At 39.7% G+C, this 26,907-nt stretch overlaps 1 protein-coding gene across 2 annotated transcripts in view; it reads left to right on the forward strand.

Moving 5' to 3' along the window:
• The window catches only part of LOC127574165 (matrix metalloproteinase-16-like), a 188,997-nt gene that overhangs the window by 30,425 nt on the left and 131,665 nt on the right, over positions 1–26,907 (forward strand). For both annotated transcript variants that reach the window (XM_052022935.1, XM_052022936.1), the window contains exon 2: positions 18,397–18,545. In XM_052022935.1, the coding sequence (XP_051878895.1) occupies positions 18,397–18,545 (149 nt within the window). The remainder of the gene's footprint in view (positions 1–18,396; positions 18,546–26,907) is intronic.

Raw genomic sequence — 26,907 nt, forward strand, 5'->3', positions numbered from 1 at the left:
TCCAACAGAAGACGTCTGTTGGATCAGAATGCACCTGCTTTGTCCTGTATTGGCAGATAGCTTCCCTTGCAGACAGCGATGCATACACACCACTTTGACACAGAGTTATTGCATATAGAAGTGTCAACTCCTGAAATAGATTGAGAGAGAAGACCTGAGGCACAGACAGAATTGAAAAGCTAACTGCTTGACTGAATGGGCACGGCATGTCATGCTGATAGTGGTGTTCCAGGCTATGGATTAACCTGCTCCTTCAAACAATAAAGCACACCAATGTATAATTAGTGGGTTTTTTTATGTTAAATAGTCAAATACTGGTTAAACAGTGTAATTGGAACCCAAGTAGTATTTTAATAATCCAGATGTTTGGTTTTCCTAGCAAGTCAACCTAGTGGCAGAAGGAACCATCAGACACCCAATTTTTTACCCCATAATTTTGGACTGGTTGAAGTGGGTGTGTTCCTCTAATCCACACAAGAGAAGTGTGGGCCTCTCCACCTCAGGTTCTCCTCTCCACTGATTGTGATGCCTCACTGAAAAACTCTCTTCTGGACTAAGTACTTTGGAGCGTTCCTTCTTGAGGCATTGGACTCCTGGTGGCCAACACTGCACCCATGCATACAGCTGTCATTATTTAAATATGTTCAGGCAAGAAATTGACCTGGTTCAGTGAAACGATGACCCTAGTTTAAATTACCTAAGTGTTACATTGTTGATGTCAGGTGGATGAGGTGGTTAACACACACTTGCCTAATTTTTGTCCCACTTTAAAATTGTTGCCTGTTGCTATTTTGGGCATTTCAAAACCTTGGACACAATATGGATTATTTTGTTCTTTATTGGACTAGTGGCAACCCTAACATCAGCATTACTGCAAGTGCAGCACTTCCCTGGAGCACATCTGACACTAGAAATTTGTTTAAGCTTCCATGGTGATATTCAGCACCTTTATATTTTTTATACAAGGGGACTCTCTTAGACTTGCTCATGCAAAAGAAAATATCTAATGTTGTAATGTAGCAACATGTACTTAACAGCCTCTAACATAACGAAACAGGAGACAAAATTGTGAACAGTATAGACTCTGAACGGAAGGAGAGCTGGGTGGCAGTGCTAAAACACTTCTCAGACAGACAGATTTTAGTAAAGGCCTTACTGGATGAAAGGAAGGTGATGAGGTAATGAAGTACAGGAAGGGAATTTTGGGAGCACAGGTCTGGCTAGCAAAAAATATCATAGATTTATCATTGTTACTAGAACAAATATTATTTTCAGAGCATAGGAGTGGCAGACATTTTCCTACTGTCTGTAGCTCAAACATTACAATTCCCAGCAATCACCTCTTGTGAGTAGAAAATATAAATTATGGAAGTATTTTCAACTTATCTAAAGATCCTAACTACACAGTGGATAGTAAGTAATCAGCAGCCTCCATTTAAGACTCCCCATTGAACCTCTTTAGAAGTTTTGTTTCATAATGCTCCTGTGAAATACGTTATGCATATTACGTGCTTTTTAATTGCATATTGTTGTTATTCAATTCACTTTAAAAGCCGCAAGCACAAAGAAAGCTTGAAGAGTTTATACTGTCATTTAACTGCTGAAGTTATATTTTAGGTCTTCAAATTGCTTTCTGGTGTCAGGTTTTTATCATGCAACATGTGGTTATGTTGGCAGCTTGAATTATTTCTGTCACCTTTTGGCCTGATAATGGAGATCACTGCGAATGGCAGCACCTTATGCATTTCATGCCTTTGGATCGTTACATAAGGGGATTAGTAATTTTACAAAATTGCAAAATTTTACAAAGTTGCAAATTACTCCCAGTTATGAGAAAGGTCAAGACAGAGACTGATAGATTTTTGGATATTAAGGGAATCAAGGGATATGGGATAAGTGCAGGAAAGTGGCACTCAGGTACAAAAAAAAGCCATGATTTTTTTTTAATAGCAGAACAGGTGCAAATATATGTGTTTAGGAGGCCCAATCTCAGGTTAGAGCAAAATATCTTGAGCTGAAATCCCTGAGCAATCACCTCACTGGCTCACTTCTTCCATGTCTTCACGTGGGAAATCATGAAGGTAAGGCTTGCTCCACCTGCACAGTACCTTGAAGCTCAATTGCAGTAAATGAGAACCTCTTTCATGAATGCACCCTTTCAATGGCCTAACTAACATTCAGCCTGTGGACCAGCATTTAGCCAGTTGTTCCCAGTTACCAATTTCAACATGTGGAAGGACCTTTTGCTGGGTACAAGGCTTCTGCACAAACAAGTTGTTGTCAGAAATCAGTGCATTTATATTACCCTAGCAATATGTCAGGACTGGGATAATGAGCAGAGGGCAAGTTGCTAAACAAAGGAGAAAGAGGGGATGAGGGTCCTTAGAGGGAGGCCACATCTGCCCAGTGTTCATCATATTAAACCTCAGCAAGCCAAAATGTTTGAGATGTCAGCACTTTGGTCAGGATGTCAGAGCCACAGTGAAGTGATTATATTTTGTTCAGCAGGCAAAGAGAGCCTATAGCTGTGCTAGGCTTGAAGGCTACACTATGTTGCCTTTAACTACGTATACATTACTTTGCAGGCACCACATGTCAATCCTACCCTATATCAGAACTGAAAGAGGGTCAACTCCTTCAATGTTCATTTTCTGTGTTAGTGTAGGCAGTGATTCATGCAGATGCATTGCACAGTGTCCGGCAGGATTCATGATGCCTTCACTCTCCACTCTGCTGTGCCATCTACATTTAACCTCAATAAACTAAAGGATGTCTATTTGATAACAAGGGCTATTTGTCAATGATATGACTGATGAATCTGGTGCAAAATCCATGTAAACATGTAAAGCATGCTTACAGTAAATACCACACTTAATATTGAAGCAGATCCCTGGTGAGCTGAAGCAATGCTTTCTCTTCCTCAACTGCTCTAGAGCAGCCCTGTAGCTCCTGGTAGAGCAGATCCAAGATTCAAGATGGTCCACTGTATGCTGCATGACCTCACTATCATGTGGGAGATAACATTATCACCAGCTGGGTGGCAAGCAGTGGAGGAGCAGCGACATGAAAAAAGGATGGCAGAGGAGGAAGAAAGATAGAGGTAGCATCTTACACAGTCCTTTTCTCCCCAAAGAGAAGAAAGAATTCAAGGACAATAAATTACAACCCCATTACCATGCTTCCCGTGCCCTATCTTTCCTCTGTCACCATCACAGCATTGCAAAATGACCATTCCAAATTGTTCATAAATCAAACCATGCCATGCAAAGTTTATCTAATCACCCTGTGTATTCAGTGGTGTCTGTCTCCACACTTCTTTGCTTCTGTGCAGTGCTAATACAATTACTGTCGCTTGGCTGCTGGAACTGACCACAGTTGGCCATAGTGGATAACCTGAAGCAACCCTGGGTCCAGAAGATCAAGCTGCAGACAACATCGTCTTGGCATGAGCAAGAGCAGTCTAAGAAAATGCTTAGTACATTGGCCGAGTGGCATGAGTGGGAAGACAGTTACCATCTTCCTGAGAGGAGACATCAAAGAGCCATTGTTACTCCCTTGGGGTGTTGTATCAGCAATGTGAACAGTCCATTAGGGGATGGATTGCTGAAATGCTGTGACAGACTCAAAGCTCCATTGAGAAATGTAATCCACAGCAATGAAGGCCGCTGTCTGATCTTGCATGACAGCTATCCGAGATTCCACTACAGCACACAGGCATTGCATGGCTGTTGTCTCTGCTGAAGTGAAAGCTGCAAACTGCTGATTATTATGTTGAATCGACAGGTAGGTTTCACTGCTCATCACTTTGACTAATTGTGAGGTTTTTAAACCTTGCAGGCACTAATGTCTACACTTTTGGCTTTGGATTTAAGGGATATCTGCTCCCACTACCTCTTGACCATGTCTGGAAGCCCTGCTCTCTGAGTTTGTGTGTCCTCCACCAAGGTCTCCAGAACAGATCCCACAACACTGAGGCCAACTGCTGTTGCTGGTTCTCAGGCCAATCTTACCTTTGCATAATATTTGCTAATTACTGCTCCAGCCACAATGCAGCTCCCCTTTGAGAGGTGGTGTCTGGTCTTCAGACAGTATTGACCAGCTTTAATTTGTGTTAACTGCTTACAACAGTCGCCCCCTGCTCTTTTATTTACTTCATAAATTTAGCCTATTGTCTACATTTCACTCATTGAAAAGCAGTTAATCTCACAAAACAATTCTCGTATATGTTTTGCAGGATATTGAATTTAATCCATCCTTGTATTTATTATAAGCATTCTGCAATTAGCAGTCAAATCTGACTAGTAACTAGAATCGTTCAGAGAAGCTCTCATGCAATCCGGGGGATTTAAGTAAAGTCACAAATCATTTAGAAATCAGGGAATGGGTGGTACATGAATTGGTCTTTTAATTAATGACTTGGGTATAAATTAATGGAATTAACATCATTTGCTACTGAAATGTGTTTGGGTTTTCATGATTCATAATAGGCATTCTGCATCAAGATTAATAAGCACAAAATTGGAAAACTCACTTGACTTATTGGGAACTAGGAAAATGTTACCTTTTGGGATGAAACAACAATACAACCAGTAATCAATCAGCATCCATGAGCATCCATGGAGAGCAAAGATATTTGTGATATAAACCTTTGTCAATTCTGAACAGAAAACCTTACTTGGGTTAATAAAAAGAAATTAAAGTGAAAAAGTTGCAGATATTGAAATTTCAGAGAAGTTGAATGTCCTTGCAAGATATCTGTCTGCATGGTGGGGTGAAGCATTCACTTCTCATTCAGGGTTATTTCCTGTCTCTAGAGGTGCTGCCAATGACCCTGAGAAGTCACAGCAGTAAACTGGGAGTTCCATTGCAGGGTGAGTAGATCAAATAAACCTGAAAGAGAACAAACAGATTAACACACAGGACACTTTTTAGACCTTCCACACTGATGCATTAACCACCTCCATTCATCCCTCAATGCTGACAGAACTATGCCACGTTCCAAGCATCCCTTCCTATATAAAAAAATAGAGGATAGAGCCAAGGTCAGGTAATGCTTGAGTCAATGTTCGGACCACAGGATTAATTGTATACTTGAGCACTCTGCAGAACCTTGACTTCAATAACTTTAACATTCCCCCATTTTGCAGATGGTGCTGAGAACTTGGAATGTTGCCAAATTGGCACTACAAATTGGGTAGCCATGTGTGGGATTAATGTCTAATCTAACAAACCTCTAGCACTATCTTCTCTGGTGTTTGACATTGCATTTTTGGTAATATGAACTCTTTAATGGAAAATGCTTTATTTCCTAGTACCAACCTATATCATTGATGCATCCTTTAAAACAGTAGAACACTTCTTAATTGTCATTTATTATATATCAAAACAAGAATTTTTCTGTTTGGATGAAAATTCATTAATCTCCTCAAATGAGTTCACAGACTAAGCCTGATAATGTGTAGCCTTGTGTCTTTAACTGAGCCTCTACAACTATTCCCTTGCCATGCATCCATCCAATCTATTACCCTCTGCTACCCATCAATGTTCAATTCTTAGTCCCAAATTTATCATCTCAAGAAATTTACCTGTCTCTACCTTTTTACAAAGTTCAGCTAATTATAACTTTTAAACATACTGCAGAAACTACCTGCATTAATATATCACCTCAAACATAGTTAAAGTGTCTTAAGCCTCTTCACAGCAGCATTATTAAGTAATATTTGACACCATTCAAGTACAAACTATACCAATGCTTCAGTAAAGGTACCTCAAGATCCTGATTCTGGCCTTCATCCATTCAAGCTGGGAAAACCTTCCAGCCATTTCTTTCCAGCCACATTATCTGCTTCTTTGTCTTTAGATTCTTGAAAGCTCCCTGTTACCCCGCTTCAGATATCAACCATGACATCACTGCACACTTTCCTGAAGCCAATTCATCTGCTTGTCTTTTAAAGCCGACTAAAAAAAATCCCTTTAAGACTTTTCTGCTTCTAAATGTCTCCTTTTTCAGCTCAAGTATCACATCATCAATATACTACTGTTCTCCTACTCAATGAAAATTACCACACTACTGTATATATTGTAATTTTTTTAAACTCTCCCACAAAAATTTTCTGTTGGCATTCCTGACTGTTCCTGTTTTGACTGCCAAGAGTTTTGGTGGAACAACTGAAACATCAAACTCCTCAGTATTAAACTGTGCCATTCAACCATCGTCTCAATGTTTGCTCCATCCAAAAGTAACCAAGACTATCTCATTTCCCTTGTATGTCTTCCTAGCACTGCATCCTCATCTGCTTCAAATATTTATTCGGCTTCCTTTAAATCTCAGCCTTAAGCATCACCAAAGAAACATTACAGTATTCTACAATCTTTAAAGGTATTTGTCCAAACTTTCCATCATAATTTATCAGCAAAGATTCAAGGTACATAATTCTTCATCACTCACTTAGAGGTTGCGTATAAGCAGGTCTACTCAATATATCCAGGAAATTATGTTAGAACTCCACAAAATAATCTCAGCACATTTATTAAATGCAGATACAGGAAATGGGGATAGCAACAAGTCAGGTGTGAGGATACCAGTGGAAGGATAGGTCTGACGGTGGGGTGTATGCCTGGCCACTGGCCTTGGGAGTGGGGCTGAGGGCAAATGAGGTGCTGGGCCTCTGAGAATGGGTTTGAATGGGAGCAGGAACTGGGCCTCTGAACCTAGAAGTGGGGTTGATGGTGAGTAAGGTGGTAGGCCTGTCAAAGGTTGTTGTGCCATGCCACCTGAGTCCACACAACTGCCCTACCGACAGTTCATTCAGTTGAACTAGTGTAAGCTAGTTCCAACTTCACTTTAATATTCAATTCTGTTTATGATCATTAAGAAGTATGTCCTTGTTTTTATGAAAATGTATGACGCACTAATCCTTTTATTGTTGTATCTTAATGTTTCTCTGCCTGTTCTACAAACCCGTTTATCGTGAAGAATTTTGTGGTCATCTTCATTGGTCTTCAACCATTTGACTTTCGTGTCATCTACATATATTGAGATTGTGTCCTGAGCTTGAGATAAAATGATCCGTTTATACAGTATGTGAAGAGCAAAAGTGGACTTAATTCTGGCACCTCATTTGGACTCTTTAATTCAAACACTCACTTACCATTCTGATGAAAGGTTATCAACCTGATGCTGCTTCTCTCTCCACTGATGCTGCCTGACCTACTGAACATTTCCAGCACTTTTTGCTTATATTTCAGATGTCCAACATCTGCAGTGTTTTGCTTTTCACTTAGTGACTCTCATTGCCTGTTTCCTATCAAATTATTTTCCATTAATACTGTTTCCTTTCCTCTTAAGGCAGAAAATCCTTTTTGAGAAATCCTTTTGAGGCACTCTATCAGGTGCTTCCTGAAACTCCATTAACTATATATTTACTATATTTCCTTAATCTACCCAGTGAATCACTTCTTCAAAACAAATCTATTAACTTCAACAAATGCAACCTCATTTGATTATCCACAATTTTAACTGGTCCACAACTGGAGGACATAACTTCACCTCCCTAAGCTCCAAATTCTAGAGCTCTGTCCTCAGACATCCCTAGCCCTATCCTCTCTATCCTGCCACTATCTCTCTATCCTGTCCTCATATTTCTATATGTAAATATGTCAAATTTTATTTCATAACACTCCAAGAAGCATCTTGGGATGTTTCACGATGTTAAAATTACTGTATAAATATCATCATATTTAAAAATTCTGTCTTGTATAACCATTAATCCTAAATTCACTAAATAGTTACCAGGAATTTACCTGCATTGCATCGGATTAATTAGTTAACAGTTATTCCACTTACACTTTTCTGTTCTGATCTCCAATTGATTGGCACATTCAGTACACTTACTGAAGATTGAAAAGTTGTCAATTAAAATTATTGTAACTTTTGGGAGTTTGATGTGTTTAATAAAAATTCACAACACTACAATTTCTCTTCACTGACAACACTCTACATTAGTGAGTCATTTGGGTCTTTAATTGCAAAGCATCAGCTTTGCATTAGCCCACAAGATATATTTGTCAATTTAAGCACAATTGCACACAACATCTTGACTTCCAGTTTGCTAATTTGAACCGTAACTATTAGTTTATAACAGTATTATTCAAGAAAAAGGAACAAGATTTTTTTTCATCTGACCACAGGTTAAGTTAGATTGCCATATGTCTACTATTGCCACAATTACTTATGATAGTAACATTTGCTAAATAGGAATGCTCTCACTAATCACAGTAACATATTCCCAGGTGCCCACAACATGATAATCTGGAATAACCACATTAGTTACTGTCTGTTGAAGACTCTTGCCTTTGTTTGAAGTGGCAATGAAACCCCATTTGATTTTAAACCCTTTTTAACCATGTCTCTTCTTTTTCACATGAATGAAGTTAATTTATCATTTAACATAGTTTAATGAGGATGAAGAATTCTGATAAATATTTTTACTTCATTTTGAACCAATGCTGAATTCTAAATTGTGCCAGTTATTAAACCCTTATTTGACAGAAGTATTGTGATATGTAAACAGATATAACATGATCTTATTTAGGGGAATGACAGATACCAACACTGGTTGCTTGTTATTTTTATCATTATATTAAATTTTTTTTAGCATGTGTCTGACACCCAGAAGTTATAACAATATTAAGTGAAAGGATTTCATAGCAAGTTATTACTTTTCATTTCTTTGTGCCCTATAGTCTATTGTTTTCCCTGAAAGTCTAAATATACCTGATTTGAGTGATGAGATTATAATTTAAAATTATAATTTTAAATTACATAATTTACTATTATGTACAAAGAGCAATGAATGTGCACTTTTAATAATACAAACAAATGCAGAACATAATCTTTAAGAGGTAAAGGTAAAAGTGATTATAATTTTAAATTAAAAGAGATTATAATTTAAAATTATAATTTTAAATTACATAATTTACTATTATGTACAAAGAGCAATGAATGTGCACTTTTAATAATACAAACAAATGCAGAACATAATCTTTAAGAGGTAAAGGTAAAAGTGATTATAATTTTAAATTAAAAGAGATTATAATTTAAAATTATAATTTTAAATTACATAATTTACTATTATGTACAAAGAGCAATGAATGTGCACTTTTAATAATACAAACAAATGCAGAACATAATCTTTAAGAGGTAAAGGTAAAAGTGGATGTCTAATATACAGTCAAGTTATAATTTTAGAAGCCAGTGTAGGTATTTGCATAATGAAATGCTCTCTTCCTGTCAGCTTACTTCATTCTCACCCTGACCTACCATCATAATTGATGAATCAGAATTAGCTAAGAGTTCAATGGATTACCAATGGATATCTTCAAATACGAGATGAAAGGAGTACAAAATAAATAGATCCAAAATGAAAAAGGTCTTCTTCAAAGAATAAATTCTCTGGGTAAACGGAAAGATCAAAACTATACTGAAATGTAAGAGAGTGAGAGAGAGAGAGATAGAGAGAGAGAGTGATGTAATAAACTTTGAGCTGGTGGTGCGATTGAAAATAATGAGAAATATGCAAAATGTATTAGGACATGCAAAAGAGTAACACAACTAAAAGAATTATGGATAAAGGTTAGTGGAAAATATAAAAGAAATAGGAAGAGCTTTCAAAATTGAAAAAAAACGATTAGAAGATATGGTTTATAAAGGATGGAGAAAGGAGTCTAAATATCAAGGACAAAATCATGGCCAGTGCTCCAGATAAAGTTTTGCCTAATTGTTACCAATCATGGGAGAAGTCACAACATGGGAACACCAAAGGAAACTATGGAGATTTTTAGTTATTAAGGGAATTGATGGGGTATGGGCTTAGTGCAGAAAGGTGGACCTGCATAAAAAAATGAGCCATGACTTTATTGATTGAGGAGGTAAAAGAGTTCAAATGCTTATTCCTGCTTCTACTTCTTATGTTCAGAGATAACTGTGGATAGACATTGATATTGAATTCAAAATGGATAACTCCCAGAGCCCTGATGGCATGTAGCCTAGACTGTTTTTCAGGGAAAAGAACCTGCCATTCCTAATCACTTGAGTTCAGCCTCATGCCACATGTTTGGTTCTGTGAAGTGTCTTGGGGATGGTCAATTAATGTAGGTTGCTAGGGTCATCCACACTAGCCAGAAGAAATAGTAAGTTAACCCTTTCTTTTCCTCCCTACTTCCAGTAAATGGCAGCATGTCTGTGTATACATATGTGTGTTGTCTATGTCAATTTTTGTTGAATGCTATTTATTGAATTCTTGATATACTGCAAGCCTGTGGCATTCCAATAGTTTATTAGTTTTGTACTGTGAAAATTAAAGTCAATGATATTGCATTGAAGATGTAATTACTTTCAAACAAATTTGGTACAGGCCTTCACAAGCATGCTATGCCTCCTGAGCCTACCCCAGTACCTGTTCAAACAACTATTAGTTTTGAACCCTCCAAAGACCAGTTTGCAGGAATGTCAACTGAGCATCCAGCTGCGCTGTGACAGACATAATACAAATGTGTTTCCACAATGTGGTTTCTTATGGCATGCTTCAAATCCTTCTGGGCCTGCATTCAGCACTGAGGTTTCAATGCCAAGCACAAAATGGCAAATGGCAATGCGTGTGATTTACTGTCATCACCCTTGCCTGCATCACTTTTCATACAGTTGGCTGTTGTATTCCTCTTCATTTCCATTCCTCCATAATTCACTACAATCCAACACATTCCCTTCTGCTCAAGTTATTTTGTATGAGAGACAGCATCTTTGATAATTTAAGACTGTGCCACTTTGGCAGTTTCAAATTAATAGTTTGAAACAAGGATTCAGACAGAACTATCTGACTCAGGTGAGAATGCTACTAACTATCTTAGATGTTTCTATCCAAGCCCACATCATCCAAGGCCTCCAGGTCTAGATCTATACGTTAGTCATTAGTCACATGTGGCTCAGTCATGCTAGTATGTGCTTTTGGGTTTTAATCCTTTCTCTTCACAACAGCTCATAATTCATTGGTTGTGGTTGTTTTGTTTGTATGATGTCAGGTCCTAGTTATGCCTCATAAGAACATGAAAAATAAAAGTAAGAGTAGGCCATTCAGCCTCTCATGCCTGCTCCTCCATTCAATAAGATCATGAGTCATCAATTTCAGTGCTACTTTCCTGCACTAACCCTATATCACCTGTTTCCCTTAATGTTCAAAATTCTCTGAATTAAATATTCTCCACAGCCCTCTTGAGGAGAGAATTCCACAGTTTTACTACCCTAACTTTCTCCCTAGAAACCTGAATTAGCTTTCTGCAAGCTTGTTCTTTTGCTTGCCTTACTCTTTCAGAACTTAGAGAGAGATCCAGAGAGAGAGAGAGATCCAGAGAGAGAGAGAGAGAGAGAGAGAGATCCAGCAAGGAAACATGTCCTTCAGCCAACTGAGTCCACACCAACCATCAACCACCCATTTACACTAATCCTAAACTAATCCCATTTTCATCCTCAGAGGAAACCCATGTGGTCAATTGGAATGGGTAAAACTCAAAACATATCACCTATTTCTAGATATCTTTCTGTTAGGAGAAGTAGGTGAATATTAGGGAACATATAAAAACATAAGAACTAATATCAGGAACATAGAACATAGAACAGTACAGCACAGGAACAGGCCCTTCAGTCCACAATGTTGTGCCGAACCAATTACATTAGTTATAAAATGCCCAACTAAACTAATCCCTTCTGCCTACACAATGTCCATATCCTACAATTTCCCTCACATTCATGTACCTATCTAAGAGCTTCTTGAATGGTCTTATCGTATTTGCCTCCACCACCACCCCAGGCAGCTCATTCCAGACACCCACCACTCTTCGTGTGAAAAAAACTTGCCCCGCACATCTCCTTTGAACTTTCCCCCATCATCTTAAGTGCATGCCCTCTGGTATTAGACACTTCAATCCTGGTGAAAAGATACTGGCTGTTTACTCTATCTTTGCCTCTCATAACTTTATAAACCTGTATCAGATCTCCCCTCTGCCTTTGCCGCTCCAGAGAGAACAACCCAAGTTTGTCCAACCTCTCCTCATAGCACATGCCCTCTAATCCAGGCAGCATCTTGGTAAACCTCTTCTGCACCCTCTCCAAAGCTTCGACGTCCTTCCTATAATGGGACGACCAGAACTTTTTGCAATACTCCAGATGTGGCTTAACTGAAGTTTTATAAAACTGCAGCATAACTTCCTGGCTCTTGAATTCAATTCCTTGACTAATGAAGGCAGGCATGCCATATGCCTTCTTTACCACCCTATCAACCTGTGTAGCCACTTTCAGGAAGCCATGAACTTGGACTCCAAGATCCCTCTGCTCATCAACACTGTTGAGGGTCTTGCCATTAACAGTGTACTATCTCTTTTCATTTGATCTCCCAAGGTGCAACGCTTCACATCTGGCCAGGTTGAACTCCATCTGCCATTTCTCTGCCCATATCTGCAACTGATCTATATCCCACGGTATCCATTGCCAGTCTTCTACGCTATCCACAACACCAGCAATCTTCGTATCATTTGCAAACTTACTAACCCACCCATCTACGCTTTCATCCAGGTCATCTATATATATCATAAACAGCAGAGGTCCCAGTATAGATCCCTGTGGAACACCACTAGTCACAGGCCTCCAGCTAGAATAAGTCCCATTGACCACTACCCTCTGTCTTCTATGGGCAAGCCAGTTCTGAATCCAAACAACCAATTCACTGTGGATCCCATGCACTGTAATCTTCTGGGTGAGCTTCCCATGAGGGACCTTGTCAAGCACCTTACTAAAATCCATGTAGACAACATCCACAGCTCTATCTTCATCAATCACCCTCATCGCCTCATCAAAAAACTCAATCAAGTTAGTAAGGCATGACTTGCCCTGCACAAAGTCATGCTGACTGTCCCTAATTAGGCCATGGTTTTCCAAATGCTCATAAATCCTATCCCTAAGTATCCTCTCCAGTAACTTTCCTACCACTGACATGAGACTTACTGCTCTATAATTTCCAGGATTACCCCTGTTCCTCTTCTTGAATAATGGAACAATGTTAGCTACTCACCAGTCCTCCGGGACCTCTCCTTTGGCTAGAGAGGGCATGAAGATATTGGTCAAGGCCCCAGCAATTTCATCTCTTGCCTCTCTCAATAACCTGAGGTATATCCCATCAGGCCATGGGGACACCTACCTTAATGTTCTTTAAGAGACCCAACACTACCTCCTCCTTTATCTTGAAATGCTCTAGCATATTAGCATGCTCCACACTGATCTCCCTATCCTCCATGTCCTTCTCCTTGGTAAATACTGAGGCAAAGTACTCATTAAGGACCTCACCCACATCCTCTGCTTCCAAGCACATGTTCCCTCCATTATCCTTGAGTGGTCCTACCTGCTCCCTAATTATCTTCTTGCTCTTGATGTATGTATAGAATGCCTTGGGATTCGCTTTAATCCCACTTGCCAAGGACTTTTCATGGCCCCTCCTGGCTCTTCTAATTCCCTTCTTGAGTTCCTTTCTGGCTTCTTTATAATCCTCAAGAGCTCTGTTTGATCCTAGCTTCCTAAGCTTTACATAATGTTCCTTTTTCTTCTTGACTAAATTCATCACTTCTCTTGACATCCAAGGTTCTCTTCCCCTGCCATCCTTGTCCTTCCTTCTTACTGGAACATACTTGTCCTGTACTCTGTGCAGTTGGTCTTTAAACACCCTCCACATGTCAGATGTGGACTTGCCTAAAAACAGCTGTTCCCAATTAATTCTCTCTAGTTCCTGCCTAATGCTCTCATAATTTGTTCTGCTCCAATTTAATACTCTCCCACAAGGTCTATACTTATCCTTATCTATAGCTATCTTAAAACTTAAGGAGTCGATCATTTGGCCTGTTCTGCCATTCAGTAAGATTGTGACTGCTCTTTTATCTTGATGCACTTTCTTGCACCAACCCAATATTGAACAGAAGGGGATTGGTTTGTCACCACCCACTCTGACAGCCTCCAATGCAACTGGAGCCATGGTCACCATTGAGGACGTAAGATCAGTATTCCAGAGATGAACCTGAGGAAATTATCTGGCCCAGCTGGTGTCCCTGGCCGTGTGCTCAGATATTGTGCTGATCAGCTGGTGGAGGTATTTGCAGACGTATTTAACCTCTGCCTGCTTCAATCTGAGGTTCCCATCTATTTTAAGAAGACCACTATCATCCCGGTACCTAAGAAAAACAAGCTAATGTGCCTTAATGTTGACTGACCGGTTGCTCTGACATCCACCATCATGGTGAATTTTGAAAAGCTGGTCTTGGCATGCATTAACTCCAGCCTCCCAGAAAACCTCGACCCACTGCAATTTGCCTATCACCGAAACAGGTCTACAGTGGATACCATCTCCCTAGCCCAACACTCATCTCCGAAGCATCTGGACAGTAAAGACACCTATGTTAGACTATTGTTTATTGACTACTGCTCCACCTTCAATGCTATAATTCCAAGCAAACATCACCAAACTCCAAGACCTGGGACTCAACACCTCCCTCTGCAACTGGATCCTTGACTTTCTGACCAACAGACTGCAATCAGTGGGATAGGCAGCAACACCTCCAGCACGATTATTCTCAACACTAGTGCCCCACAAGGCTGCGTCCTCAGCCCTCTACTCTACTCCCTATATACTCATGACTGCATGGCCAGATTCTGCTCTAACTCCATCTACAAGTTTGCAGATGATATCACCATAGCAGGCCATATCTCAAACAATGATGAGTTGGAGTACAGGGAGGAGATACAGAGCTTAGTGACAACAACCTTTCCCTCAATGTCAGCAAAACAAAAGAGCTGGTCATTGACTTCAGGAAAGGGGGCATTGTACATGCACCTGTCTACATCAATGGTGCTGAGGTTGAGAGGGTTGAGAGCTTCAAGTTCCTAGGAGTGAACATCACCAATAGCCTGTCCTCCCTGGTCCAACCATGCAGACATCATGGCCAAGAAAGCTCACCAGTGCCTCTACATCCTCAGGAGGCTAAAGCGGTTTGGCATATCCCCTTTGACACTCACCAACTTTTATCAATGCACCATAGAAGGCATCCTATCCGGATGCATCACAGCTTGGTATGACAACTGCTATGCCCGTGACCACATGAAACTGCAGAGAGTTGTGGATACAACACAGCACATCATGGAAACCTGCCTCCCCTCCATGGACTGTCTATAATTCTCACTGCCTTGGTGAAGCAGCCAGCATAATCAAAGACCCCACCCACCCGGGTCATTCTCTCTTCTCCCCTCTCCCATCAGGCAGAAGATACAGGAGCCTGAGGGCACATACCACCAGGCTTAAGGACAGCTTCTATCCCACTGTGATAAGACTATTGAACGGTTCCCTTATACGATGAGATGGACTCTTGACCTCACAATCTACCTTGTTATGACCTTGCACCTTATTGTCTACCTGCACTGCACTTCTTCGGTAGCTGTGACACTTTACTCTGTACTACCGCAATGCACTGTGTAATGAATTGATCTATACAAACGGTATGCAAGACAAGTTTTTCACTGTACCTTGGTACAAGTGACAATAATAAATCAATACCAAAACCAATATTCCTTGATTCCCCGATATATAAAAATCTCTTCATCTATCTTGAAAAAACTCCTGGACTGAGCCTCCACCATTCTCATGGGTAAAGAATTCCAAAAATTCTCTTGGGTGCAGAATTTTTTTCTCATCTTTGTCTCAAACGAGTGACTGTTTTTGAGACTGTGATTCCTGGTTCTAAAAGCTCCAACCAGGAGAATCATCAACTCCACATCTACTCTTCAAACCCTCAGGAATTTTGTACATCTCACTTTTCATTATTCTTAACTGAAAAGATGACAGGGCTGCTTTGTGTAATCTCCCCTCATACAACAAACCTGCTATACCAGAAATCAATCTCGTGAACCTTCACTCTCTCTTTTGCAGTAAGAGAGGCCCAAAGGAAAGTAATGGCAGTCTGATAATAAATCTCAGCCTCTTTTTGTCTGTCATTTGCACCTGAGAAATGAATAATTCTTGGATACAGAGCAGAGGAAAATCTCTCCTGATTTCTTTTCAGCACTTAGGTGTCCAATGTTGAAGCATATCAGTGGATTTCTTCATTAAAATGTAGCTACAAACTTTGTTAAAATGTTTAACAGTGTACTTAGATCACCAAATCTTAAAAATCTTGTTAGTTGTATTGGATGACCACTTAACATCAATTGTATTGAATAATAATTAGTTATAATCATAACTAAAGTTTCATCTCAAACATGTTGTGTTACATAAAGTTGGAGTACACCCTTTGGTCTGTGAATTCTGTTGTCCCGTTTTGTTTTCCTGGGAGCTCTTTATCTTTTAATGCCAATTCCCCTTACTTGCTCCAAGCCTATAACATCTTCCTTAACAAAGCAATTCCATTTTAAACAACCTAGTTGATTTTCTTAGGAGCAATGGATTTTGCCTAAGAATGATTTTCTGAGTTTGGGTTTGAATCTGATTCTAAGATTGTGCTGAAACACTCAGCAGCTCAGGCACCTACCGAGGGAAGAGGCAAGCCACTTCATCTCTCCATGGATGCTCTTAACCTTGCTGTGTGTTTCCAATATTTTCTGTAGTTTTCTGAGAGCTCCAATTTCCACAATACTGTCTCGCTTTAATTCAACCATGCTCAGTGTTGCTATGTTAAGATTCAATGCTATAATTTTCAGAAGTTGATGAAGATGACTTATGAGGGTAGGGCAGTGGATGTTGCCTACAGAGACATTAGTAAAGCATTTGACAAGGTCCCTCATGGTAGGCGGGTCAAGAGGAATAAGTCACATGGGATCTATAGTGAGATGGTAAATTGGATGCAAAATTGGCTTGGTCGTAGAAGAAAGAGGGTAGTGGTAGAGTATGTTTTTTGACTGAAGGTCTGCAACCACTGGTGTTTTGCAGGAATCAGTGCCAGGACCTCTGTTGTTTGTAACATATATAAATGATTTGGATGAAAAGTAAGTTTGTAGATGGTAAGAAAATTGGTGGAGTTGCGAATCATGAAGAACAAAACAGCAGGAAATAGGTCAGATGGAAATTTGAGCAGAGAGATGACAGATGGAGTCTAATCCAGACAAGTGTGAGGTGATGCATTTTAAGAGGTCAAATACAAGAGGGAAGTATACAGTAGATAGCAGAACAGAAGTATCTTGGGGTGCAAGCATGGTAGTGTAGCGGTTAGCGTAACGCTATTACAGCACCTGCAACCCGGGTTCAATTCCAACCACTGTCTGTAAGGAGTTTGTACATTCTCCCCAGGTATCTGCGTGGGTTTCCTCCGGGTGCTCCAGTTTCCTCCCAAATTCCAAAAACGTACAGGTTAGGAGTTGTGGGCATGCTATGTTGGCGCTGGAAGAGTGGCGACACTTGTGGGCTGCCCCCAGAACACTCTACACAAAAGATTCATTTCACTGTGTGTTTCGATGTACATGTGACTTATAAAGATATCTTATCTTTTCTTATTTTAAACAAGGCATGTGGCATGCTTGCCTTCATTGGTTGGGGGATTGAGTATAAAAGTTGGGAAATCATGTTGCAGCCTATATTGATATGAATATGTAAGGTCCCTGTAGACAACATCCACTGCCCTACCCTCATGAATCATCTTCATCAATTCTGAAAATTATAGCATTGAATGTTATAATAGCAATACTGAGCATATTGTATTGTTAGTGCTGGTCACCACACTACAGGAAGGATATGGAGGTTTTGGAGAGGGTGCAGAAGAGGTTCATCAGAATGTCGCCTGGATTGAAGTATTTTAGTTATAAGGAGAGGTTGGACAAACTTGAATTGTTTTCACTGGAGTGTCAGAGGCTGAGGGATGATCTAATAGAAGTATATAAAATTATAATAGTCATAGATAAGGCACATAGAGTCTTTTCCCCAGGGCAAAAACGTCAGATGCTTGAGGGCATAGGTTCAAGGTAAGAGGGGGAAAGATTAAAGGAAATTTACAAGGGAAGTTTTTTATGCAGAGAGTGATTGGCGCCTAGAGTGTTCTGCCAGGGGAGGTAGTAGAAGCAGATACGACAGTAACATTTAAGAGGCATTTAGACAGATACATGAACGGGCAGGGAATGGAGGGATACAAACCACGTGCAGACACATGGGATTAGTGTAGATTGGCATCATGATCAGCAACATTGTGGGCCAATAGGCCTGGTCCTATGCTGTACTGTTCTGTGTTCTTAAATGTATGAGTTTCTTTCATATGTGGTTTCTTTGAATGCTTTTGTAGTGGATGTAATGAACTGATCAATCTGTATCTCTTGTTTCTTCACAGATATGGTTACAGAAGTATGGCTATCTTCAAGCTAGTGGACCCAGAATGTCAGTATTGCGTTCTTCACAGTCCATGCACTCAGCTGTAGCTGCTATGCAGCAATTCTATGGAATTAAAGTTACGGGGACTTTGGATGAAAACACAATAGAGTAAGGAACGTCTGTTTTCCTCTTCAACCAGCACCAGCTCACAAGTGCTGCATACATCCGCTTGAAGAAGCTGAGCAACTCCTACTTGTAATTCACAAAGCAACATTGCTGTCATTTTCAATAATACAGTACCAGAAAATATAAGATTTCTCTGCTCCATATTAAGGGAAAATGCCACTTATTAATGTGGTGCTTACAGTGTTTGGAGCTAGCATGAAATGTAAAATAATCATTTATATTCAGAAGGTACCTTTCAATTACATAAATCAAGTGTTTGCTGCGTTTCTGATGCATGGTTCTGTACAACCATCCTCTAGACAGGACTAAATGCTAATAAAAATATACCAGTGAGGTGTAGATGCATACAATTTAAAGACAATTTGTCACTTTGTTGAATCTGTGAAAATAGTGTGAAGTTGATAACAAGTTAGAACTGTAAAATGCTATTGGAGTCCAGGGCAATCCTGAAAAGCTAAAGTTGTTGGTGAAAATTGAATATGACTTTACAATAAGAATCTTTTGGGACAGTTTCCAGTCAACAATTAAGAATCACTGACAATGCTGTCAGAAATAAGAACAAGGTCATATTATTGGCAAACAGCTAAATGTCCTAGAAGGCAAACATGATTTGTATTTATTTCAAAATGGTAATGACAAAAATCCCTTATGAATCCCAATAGTAGAAACAGCCATTGCAATTAGACAAGTGTTTGTTCTTGGTGCTCCTTCCCATATGGTATGTGGACCATAGGTCATGTGGGTAGCATTGTGAAAACCACATTTAGATATATGCACTTGAAATTTTGCCAAAACCACCATTAAGATAATCTCTGAGTGTGAATTAATGCTGTATTTTAATAAAGTTGATGGACCAAGTATTGAAAATGTACCTGCCTGAAGCTGAGTCAACAGGATTGCAGTGGTGCAGTACACAAGAAATGAAATATGCTACATAACAAAGTGATAGGACGTAAGTTCTCACTCACACTCCTTTGCATCCAGTGATTAGCCCATCTCATCAACAGGGAATTACCAAGCACAGGTCATAGGGAAATGGAGAAAATCATATGTTTTCGTCAAGCTCAGGTATTTCTTACTGGCCATTTCAAATCCAACCTTAGTTTATGGCATGGTAAAAATAAACACAAAATAAAAATAACTAACAGAATGAGCTGAAATTATATCTTCTTGTGCTTTCTGACATTTATTTTTGAGCAGTTTAATTTCACTCTAATAGCCCTGATTTTGCTCGTAAATGCCGATGGTTTTGAATGTATTCATTGGCACCTACCTTTTAAATGCATGCAAGTCTGGAACTTTGATGCATTTATAGCCAAAAGCTGAAGTCCCAAACATACTGACAGGTTTGGACAGCTGAATATGCCATTTCGCTCAGCTGCTGAACTCCCCATGAAATCCAGTGGTGAAGCTCAATCTTACCAGGGTTGCCCTGTATTGACATGAAGTGAGGGGTGAGGAGGGGAAGAGTGTGGTGGGCGTTTTTCCCTATGATCCTGCACCAGATTAGTCCTGGTGCAGAAAATGGAATCACATTGATATCAGTAGAAATTGTAGGGCTCAAAATTAGAAAGAGAAGGTAATTTCCTTTTAAATTATTTTCATCAGAAACATTCAGACACTTAAAAGCCTTCACAGATTTTACAGCTGACAAAGTGAGGATGCAGTTTTGCTGGCTGTTAAACTTTCCAGGGGCAGTACACAGCGTAATTTTTTTCAGTCCTGCTGTTGCTTGAGCCTCCTCACTGGAGTTTGCAATGCTTCCAGCCAGTCAGATGGGTTCTTTGTATCCAGATTTGGTAAACAAGGACGTGAGGAGACTGTAGGTCGTAATTCTGGATGGTGAGCCTGAGACAGGAACATTCAACCCATTGTATTTGCCAGTCTTTACGCAGGTAATGTTTGGGCATTCTCCTTTTAACATTAATAAATTGAAATACCTGCTGTATTTAATTGGAGACTCTTGACTGTATGAGGTAAGCATGTGCACTACCTCGAATAGTCAGTAGAGCTAAGCACACTGTACAAAGGCAGTAGTGCATCGTAGCCTGGCTCAAAAATATAAATTACTTTCATCTTTAGCTTTATACCACCCTTATTGGCTTTAAATTGTATTTCTCTATCTCTCTCTCTATCTCTTTCTCTCTCGCTCTCTCTCTCTCACTCTGTGCTAACTTGATAACTTTTTGTAATTAACTTCCAATGAATAGAAATGTCTTTTCAGGAATCATCATTTAGTGAGCAGATCAATCATTTTGGAACAAATTAGAATTCTTGCATCTTTGTTTCAAGGAGCAACAGCCTGGGTCTAGAATATAGTGTCATATTCCCTTCATTAAATCAAAATATATTACTTTGAAAAATTGATGACTTACATGAGCAGAAAGATGTAACATTCTGCAAATGACATGTATGTACTATTATTTGCAGAAACAATTAGCCTGCATTAGCTCCACAGAATATAACGGAAGAGCAGGATGACAGTGTATCTGTGCCACCTCTGCTAGAACAATCCAAACAAAGTCACACTACCCCACTCCCTGTCGCACACATCTGCACTGGGGAAGTGTACACTCTCTCAATTCCAGAAATACAAAAGTTACCTCCTTCTCCCTTGTCAGAGAACAGCAGGGAGCAAAAGCATCTGGATTACCCATTACTGGGATTTCCTGATGGTTCAATGTCTACTCTCATCATTTTTAGAGCATCATATTTCAATGCAGAGTGTATTCCACTTACTGAACACGCATTTGGTTTGCAACTTACACAGAGCATCATGGTCACTGCTCAGTATCCAAGAAGCAATCACCATACTTTATGAGCTATTCTGATGTACACATCCTCCTTGAGCCCCTGCATTAAACAACAAGGTGGCAACAGAAAGGTAAGAGCTCTCCCCTCACCATTTGGCTCATTGCTTCAGTGCCAAACCCATGCACAAGAGCATAATGTGCACATAATGAGAGCCAACTCTAACCTGATAAGCAGGATATAGTGATCTCAAGCAACGCCCCACTGATCAGTCAGCATTGCCCAATAACTGAAGTACTGTTTGCAAGTGACACACACTGCCTTCTTGAGCTTTCAAATGCTTTTTCCTGGATGGAAGACGTGTTGATAGAGTTGCTCTCCTCGGGTCGTGTGAATATTATTCCATCACACTCTTTGCAGATATTTGAAAAAGTTGAGGTCTCAGGAGGTGAATCACTTGTTGCTAGAAACCCAGCTTCACACCTGCTCTTGTAGTTGAAGTAGTTATACAGTTAGTCCAGTTTAGTTTCTATTTAAATGTAAGCCCCCAGGATGTTGGTGTGAGGACTCTTTTTATGATGTCATTGAACATCAAAAGTAACTAATTCTCTAAAATGTAGAGGATTTGTAGACATGTAGAAAAGCAGCTAAAACTCACTCTTGTTGGAGATGGTTATTACCTGACAATTGAGTGGTGTGAATGTTACTTATTATTTTTCATCCAAAGACTGAATATTGTCAAGGTCTTCCCACACGCAAGTGTAGGCTGTTTTATTTTCTGAGGATTTGGGAAGTGAATTGAACAGTGAGCATATAGTAGAAGAAGTGTTCTTTGATGAAGTATATTGGACACTGCCCTGTGAACCTCATTCGGTGATGTCTTGGGGCTGAAATAATTGAATACCAGCAACTACAACCATCCTTTTGCACAGGGAACAGTTACAGCCAATGGATTGCTGCCCCCTTGATTCCCATTGACTTCAGTTTTACCAGTGGTCCTTTATGCCACATACAGTCATAAGTTATCTTAACATGCTGGAATTCAGCAATTTGTCCATGTTTGGACCAAAGTTGTAATGACTTTTGGCACTGAATAATTCTGGTGAAAGCCAAAGTGAGCGTCTGTGAGTAGATTATTAATGTTCATTTCCTACTTGATAGTCCCGTCCACAGTATGTGCCATTATTTTGTGTAGCAGTTAGCGTAATGCTATTACAGCACCAGAGACCTGGGTTCAATTCTGGCCGCTGTCTGTAGGAGTTTGTACGTTCTCTCTGTGTCTGCGTGGGTTTCCTCCGGGTGCTCCAGTTTCCTGCCACGTTCCAAAAAAAACGACGTATAGGTTAGGAGTTCTGGGCATATTATGTCGGCGCCGGAAGAGTGGTAACACTTGCGGGCTGCCCCCAGCACATTCTCAGTAATGCAAACAGATGCATTTCACTGTGTGTTTCGATGTACATGTGATGAATAAATAAATATCTTATTTTGCTGCAGAGTAGATTATTGAGGAGCCAATTTATCCTTCTTGTGGATAGGAAGTTATTGGGCAATTTTCTACGTTGTCAGTTACCTTACAATGTTATAATTGAACATCAATTTCAGGAAGCAGGGTGGAGTACACACCCCTGTCTGTATCAGTGGTGTTGAGGTGGAGATAGTTGAGAGATTCAAGTTCCTAGGTGTAAATATCACCAACAATTTGTCCTGGTCCAGCCATGTTGACACAACAGCCAAGAAAGCACTGCAATGCCTCCACTTCCTCAGAAGGCTAAGGAAATTTGGTATGTCCCTGATGACTTAGCAATTTTTACAGATACACCACAGAAAGTATCCTATCTGGATGCATCACAACTGGTATGGCAACTGTGCTGCCCAAGACCGCAAGAAATTGCAGAGTTGTGAATGCAGCCCAGTCCGTCATGCAAACCAGTCTCCCCTCCATTGACTCCATCCACACTTCCCACTGCCTTGGTAAAGCAGCCAGTATAATCAAGGACCACTTGCACCCCAGTCATTCTCTCTTGTCCCTTCTCCATTCAGTCAGAAAATACAAAAGTTTAAAAGCACATACCACCAGACTCAAGGACAGCCTCAATACCACTATTATCAGATTCTTAAACGGACTTCTCATACGCTAAAGATGAATTCTTCTTCTTGCAATCCCTTGCACTTTATTTGTTTACCTGTACTTCAATTTCTCTGTAGCTACAATGCTACTTCTGCATACTGATTATTTTCACCACCTCAGTATACTTATGTATGGCATGATCTGCCTGTATGGCATACAAATGAAGTTTTACACTGTATCTCAGTACGCATGACAATAAACCAATACTAATAAATCAATACCAAGGATATCTTGGTTAGAGGCATTGCTAGTTGTGGAGCATAAGCCTTTAGCACCACAGCCTGAAGGTTCAGTGATCAGATTACCTTTGCTGGATCCAGTGCTCGCAACCATTTCTTGATATCTTTTGGAATGAATCAAGATGGTTGAGAATTTGCTTCTGTGGTTGCAGAGATCAAGGGAGAAAGCAAAAATGAAGCATCCACTTGACATTTCTGGCTGAAGATGGTTGCAAATATTTCACCCTTGTGTTTGGTGCTCATGATGGGCCCCACCATCACTGAGAATGAGGATGTTCTTGGAGCCTATTTCTTCATTTTGCTATTCAGTTATTCTGATGTGACTGGACTGTAGAGTGTAGATCTGATTTATCAGTGTGGGATTATATAGCTCTGTATATTTTGCAAATATGGAGTCCATGTTGCAATTTTGTCAGTTTGCACCTCATTTTTAGATATGCCTATTGTCGTTCCAGACTTGCCTTTTAACAAAGAAAATGCCTGGAATCACTCAACAGATCAGGCAGCATCTGTGCAAAGAGAAATAGAGTTTTGACTTGAAACATTAACTTTGTTTCTCTTTCCCCAGATGCTGCCTTACCTGCTGAGTTTTTCCAGCAATTTCTGTATTTATTTCAGATTTTCAGTATCTGCAGTTTTTGATTTTTATTGTCTTCCAACACTTCTTATTGAAACAAACAGGAATATGGCTGATCATGGGGTTATGGATTGTAGCAAATTACAATTCTGCTACTGCTGAGTGCCCTCATTGCAGAGACTGTATTTTGTCTACAGAAACACTGTGTGGTGGTCACTCCTACCAATACCTTGATGAACAGTGCACCTGCGACAAGTGGATTGGTGAGAAGAAGGTTAAGGGGCTTACACTTTGTGTTGGTTTGCTCAGCAACCTGCTGCAAGCCCAGTCTAGAAATTGTATCCTTTCCAAGTTGGGCAGCTTGGTCAGAGATTTGACTACCATCCCACTATCAGTATATGCTGTGCCCTTGCCATTCTGAGTATGTCTTCTGAGTGTTGATTTATGTGAAAGAATGCTGATTCACCAGTTTGGAGAAGACAGTAGGTTGTAGAATGTTTGCTTATGTTCTTTAGGATTTAGTAAAGTGATCAGCACTGGCTTGTCCCTGAAAATATAACAAGAACAAGGTTCATGAATTTAGTGTGTAAACTGACTGGGTTGGACAGATTGTGTGTCATGATCCCAGGGCATACTTAACAGTGGAATCCAGTATATCTCATTAATATTTGTACAGGCTGTTAAGCCTTCAAGAATTGGGTTTTGGGTAAAGGAATTAGTAATCTTGAAAAACTTGGGAAAAATGGGCCAGTTTTTGGTTGACTGTCTTACCAGTTAGAATGTCCCTTAATCAGCTAAAAGTGGTTTAGCCACAAAGTTGTTGAATGCACAAACTGGTAACATCATATTGTGGAACTTGGCAGCCCACAGGGTCTCTCCCTAATTGATCAATGAGAATTAATTGATGCAAGGACTTAGAAAGTTGCTTTATTCAATGGCTAATCAAGTGCAGAAAGAGAAATAAAGGGTCAGAAAGGAAAGATAAAAGTGTATTTAGATTTTTAATTTTATTTAAGATAATTTCACAATTAGTGAGCCTCCATGCCTGTTAAAGTTAATTTTAGTGACAGACTGCTTGACAATAAGAAATAATTATCATATTAAAAAGGTTCTTACAGTTGACTTGACAGAAGTTAATGTTTCAAGTAAGTTAATCAATTTCTGGGCTTTCCGTGCATGTCAAATTTGAGTCAAATAGCAAATTGCCTTTTTCTAAGGCTAATGGGAGCATCAGGTAACTCAGTAATTTTTGAAAATTGGCAAAGAACACACATCTGCTCCTTACCTAAAGTTACTTTACTCTTTTTACTCCAGTAAAAAGTTAGCCTTACCACAGCTTCAACTGCAGGATCAAATTTAGTGAAGTTTCCTGAGAACATGTGAGTCTAGTCTCAAATCTGAAATCCAAGCATTGTTAGCTACAAAAGCAGAAAGACTACTTTTTTCCAAAAAAACTTCTCATTTCTGATTTTTTTTTAGAAAACATAGCACAGATGCAACCTTCTGCTAATGCTATATATTAGTCATAGTCATAGAGTCATACACCACAGAAACAGGCCCTTCAGCCCATCATGTCCATGCTGACCTTTTTGCCTACCTACATTAATCCCATTTGCCTGCTTTAGGACTATATCCTTCTATGCCTTTCCTCTTAAACATAGTAATTGTACCTGATTCCATCAACCCTTTTGGCAGCACATTCCAGATATCATCCACACACTGCCTAAAAAGCTTTCCCCTCAAATCCCCTTTCACACTCCTTTCTCTCACCTTAAGCCTGTGCCCTCTTGTCTTAGATACCCTTAGCATGGGAAAAATGATATTGACTACCTTCCCTATCCATGCTACTCATAATCTTATCCACTTCTATCAGACCTTGTTTATATTCTGTTGCTATGCAGCAACTTGCACATAATTGGAAATGGAAGTTTAATGTAATTTGCAGCAATCTGGATTTTGCATTTAGAGTCAGACCTTCTGGAGGAGGTGTTCCCATGTACCTCCAGCTTCCTGTGCAGTATGGTACACAGATTTCTCATTAACTTGAGTAAAAGCGTTAGAAAAAGACAATCATTCTCTTGATTACAATTACACAGAAAGTCAGACATAATTTAGCACCTATGTGAACCAAAAATCCAAACTATTAGTTAATGTCTTAACATCTGCAGTTTGCATTGTCCTTTTAGATAGCAAAGCAGTTTACTTTTTTCACAGACTGATCTTTCTTTGCAGCTGTTATTCCCATTGCTGCCAGAATACTGCTGAGATCTTCTGTCTTTTACTTGGTAAAGTTTTAGGTACCATCTCTCTTTGTGATGAATCTGAGTGCACACTTGTCTTTAGAGATTTTTAGCAATTTCACTGCATGTCTTTCACAGGGAGTGAAACCACATACCGCAAGGATCATACCTCTGACAAATATAGAATATTTGATCATGCCCCCTTTTCTGCTGTTCTACCTTGGATGGTCTTATTCTGAAGCTATTTTACAACTCTGGTTATTCTCTACATGGTCCAAAGGATTAGCTGTTCCCACATTTCAATCTTGAATTACCTCACTGTTCTCAGCACTTAAACAGCTGCTTTGCGATTATTGTACTGAAGTGATTGAGGATGTTTTAGTATTTTTGAAGACTTTTACATTGTTAC

The sequence above is a fragment of the Pristis pectinata genome, chromosome 9, assembly GCF_009764475.1.
Source record: "Pristis pectinata isolate sPriPec2 chromosome 9, sPriPec2.1.pri, whole genome shotgun sequence".
Classification (NCBI taxonomy): Eukaryota; Metazoa; Chordata; class Chondrichthyes; order Rhinopristiformes; family Pristidae; genus Pristis; species Pristis pectinata.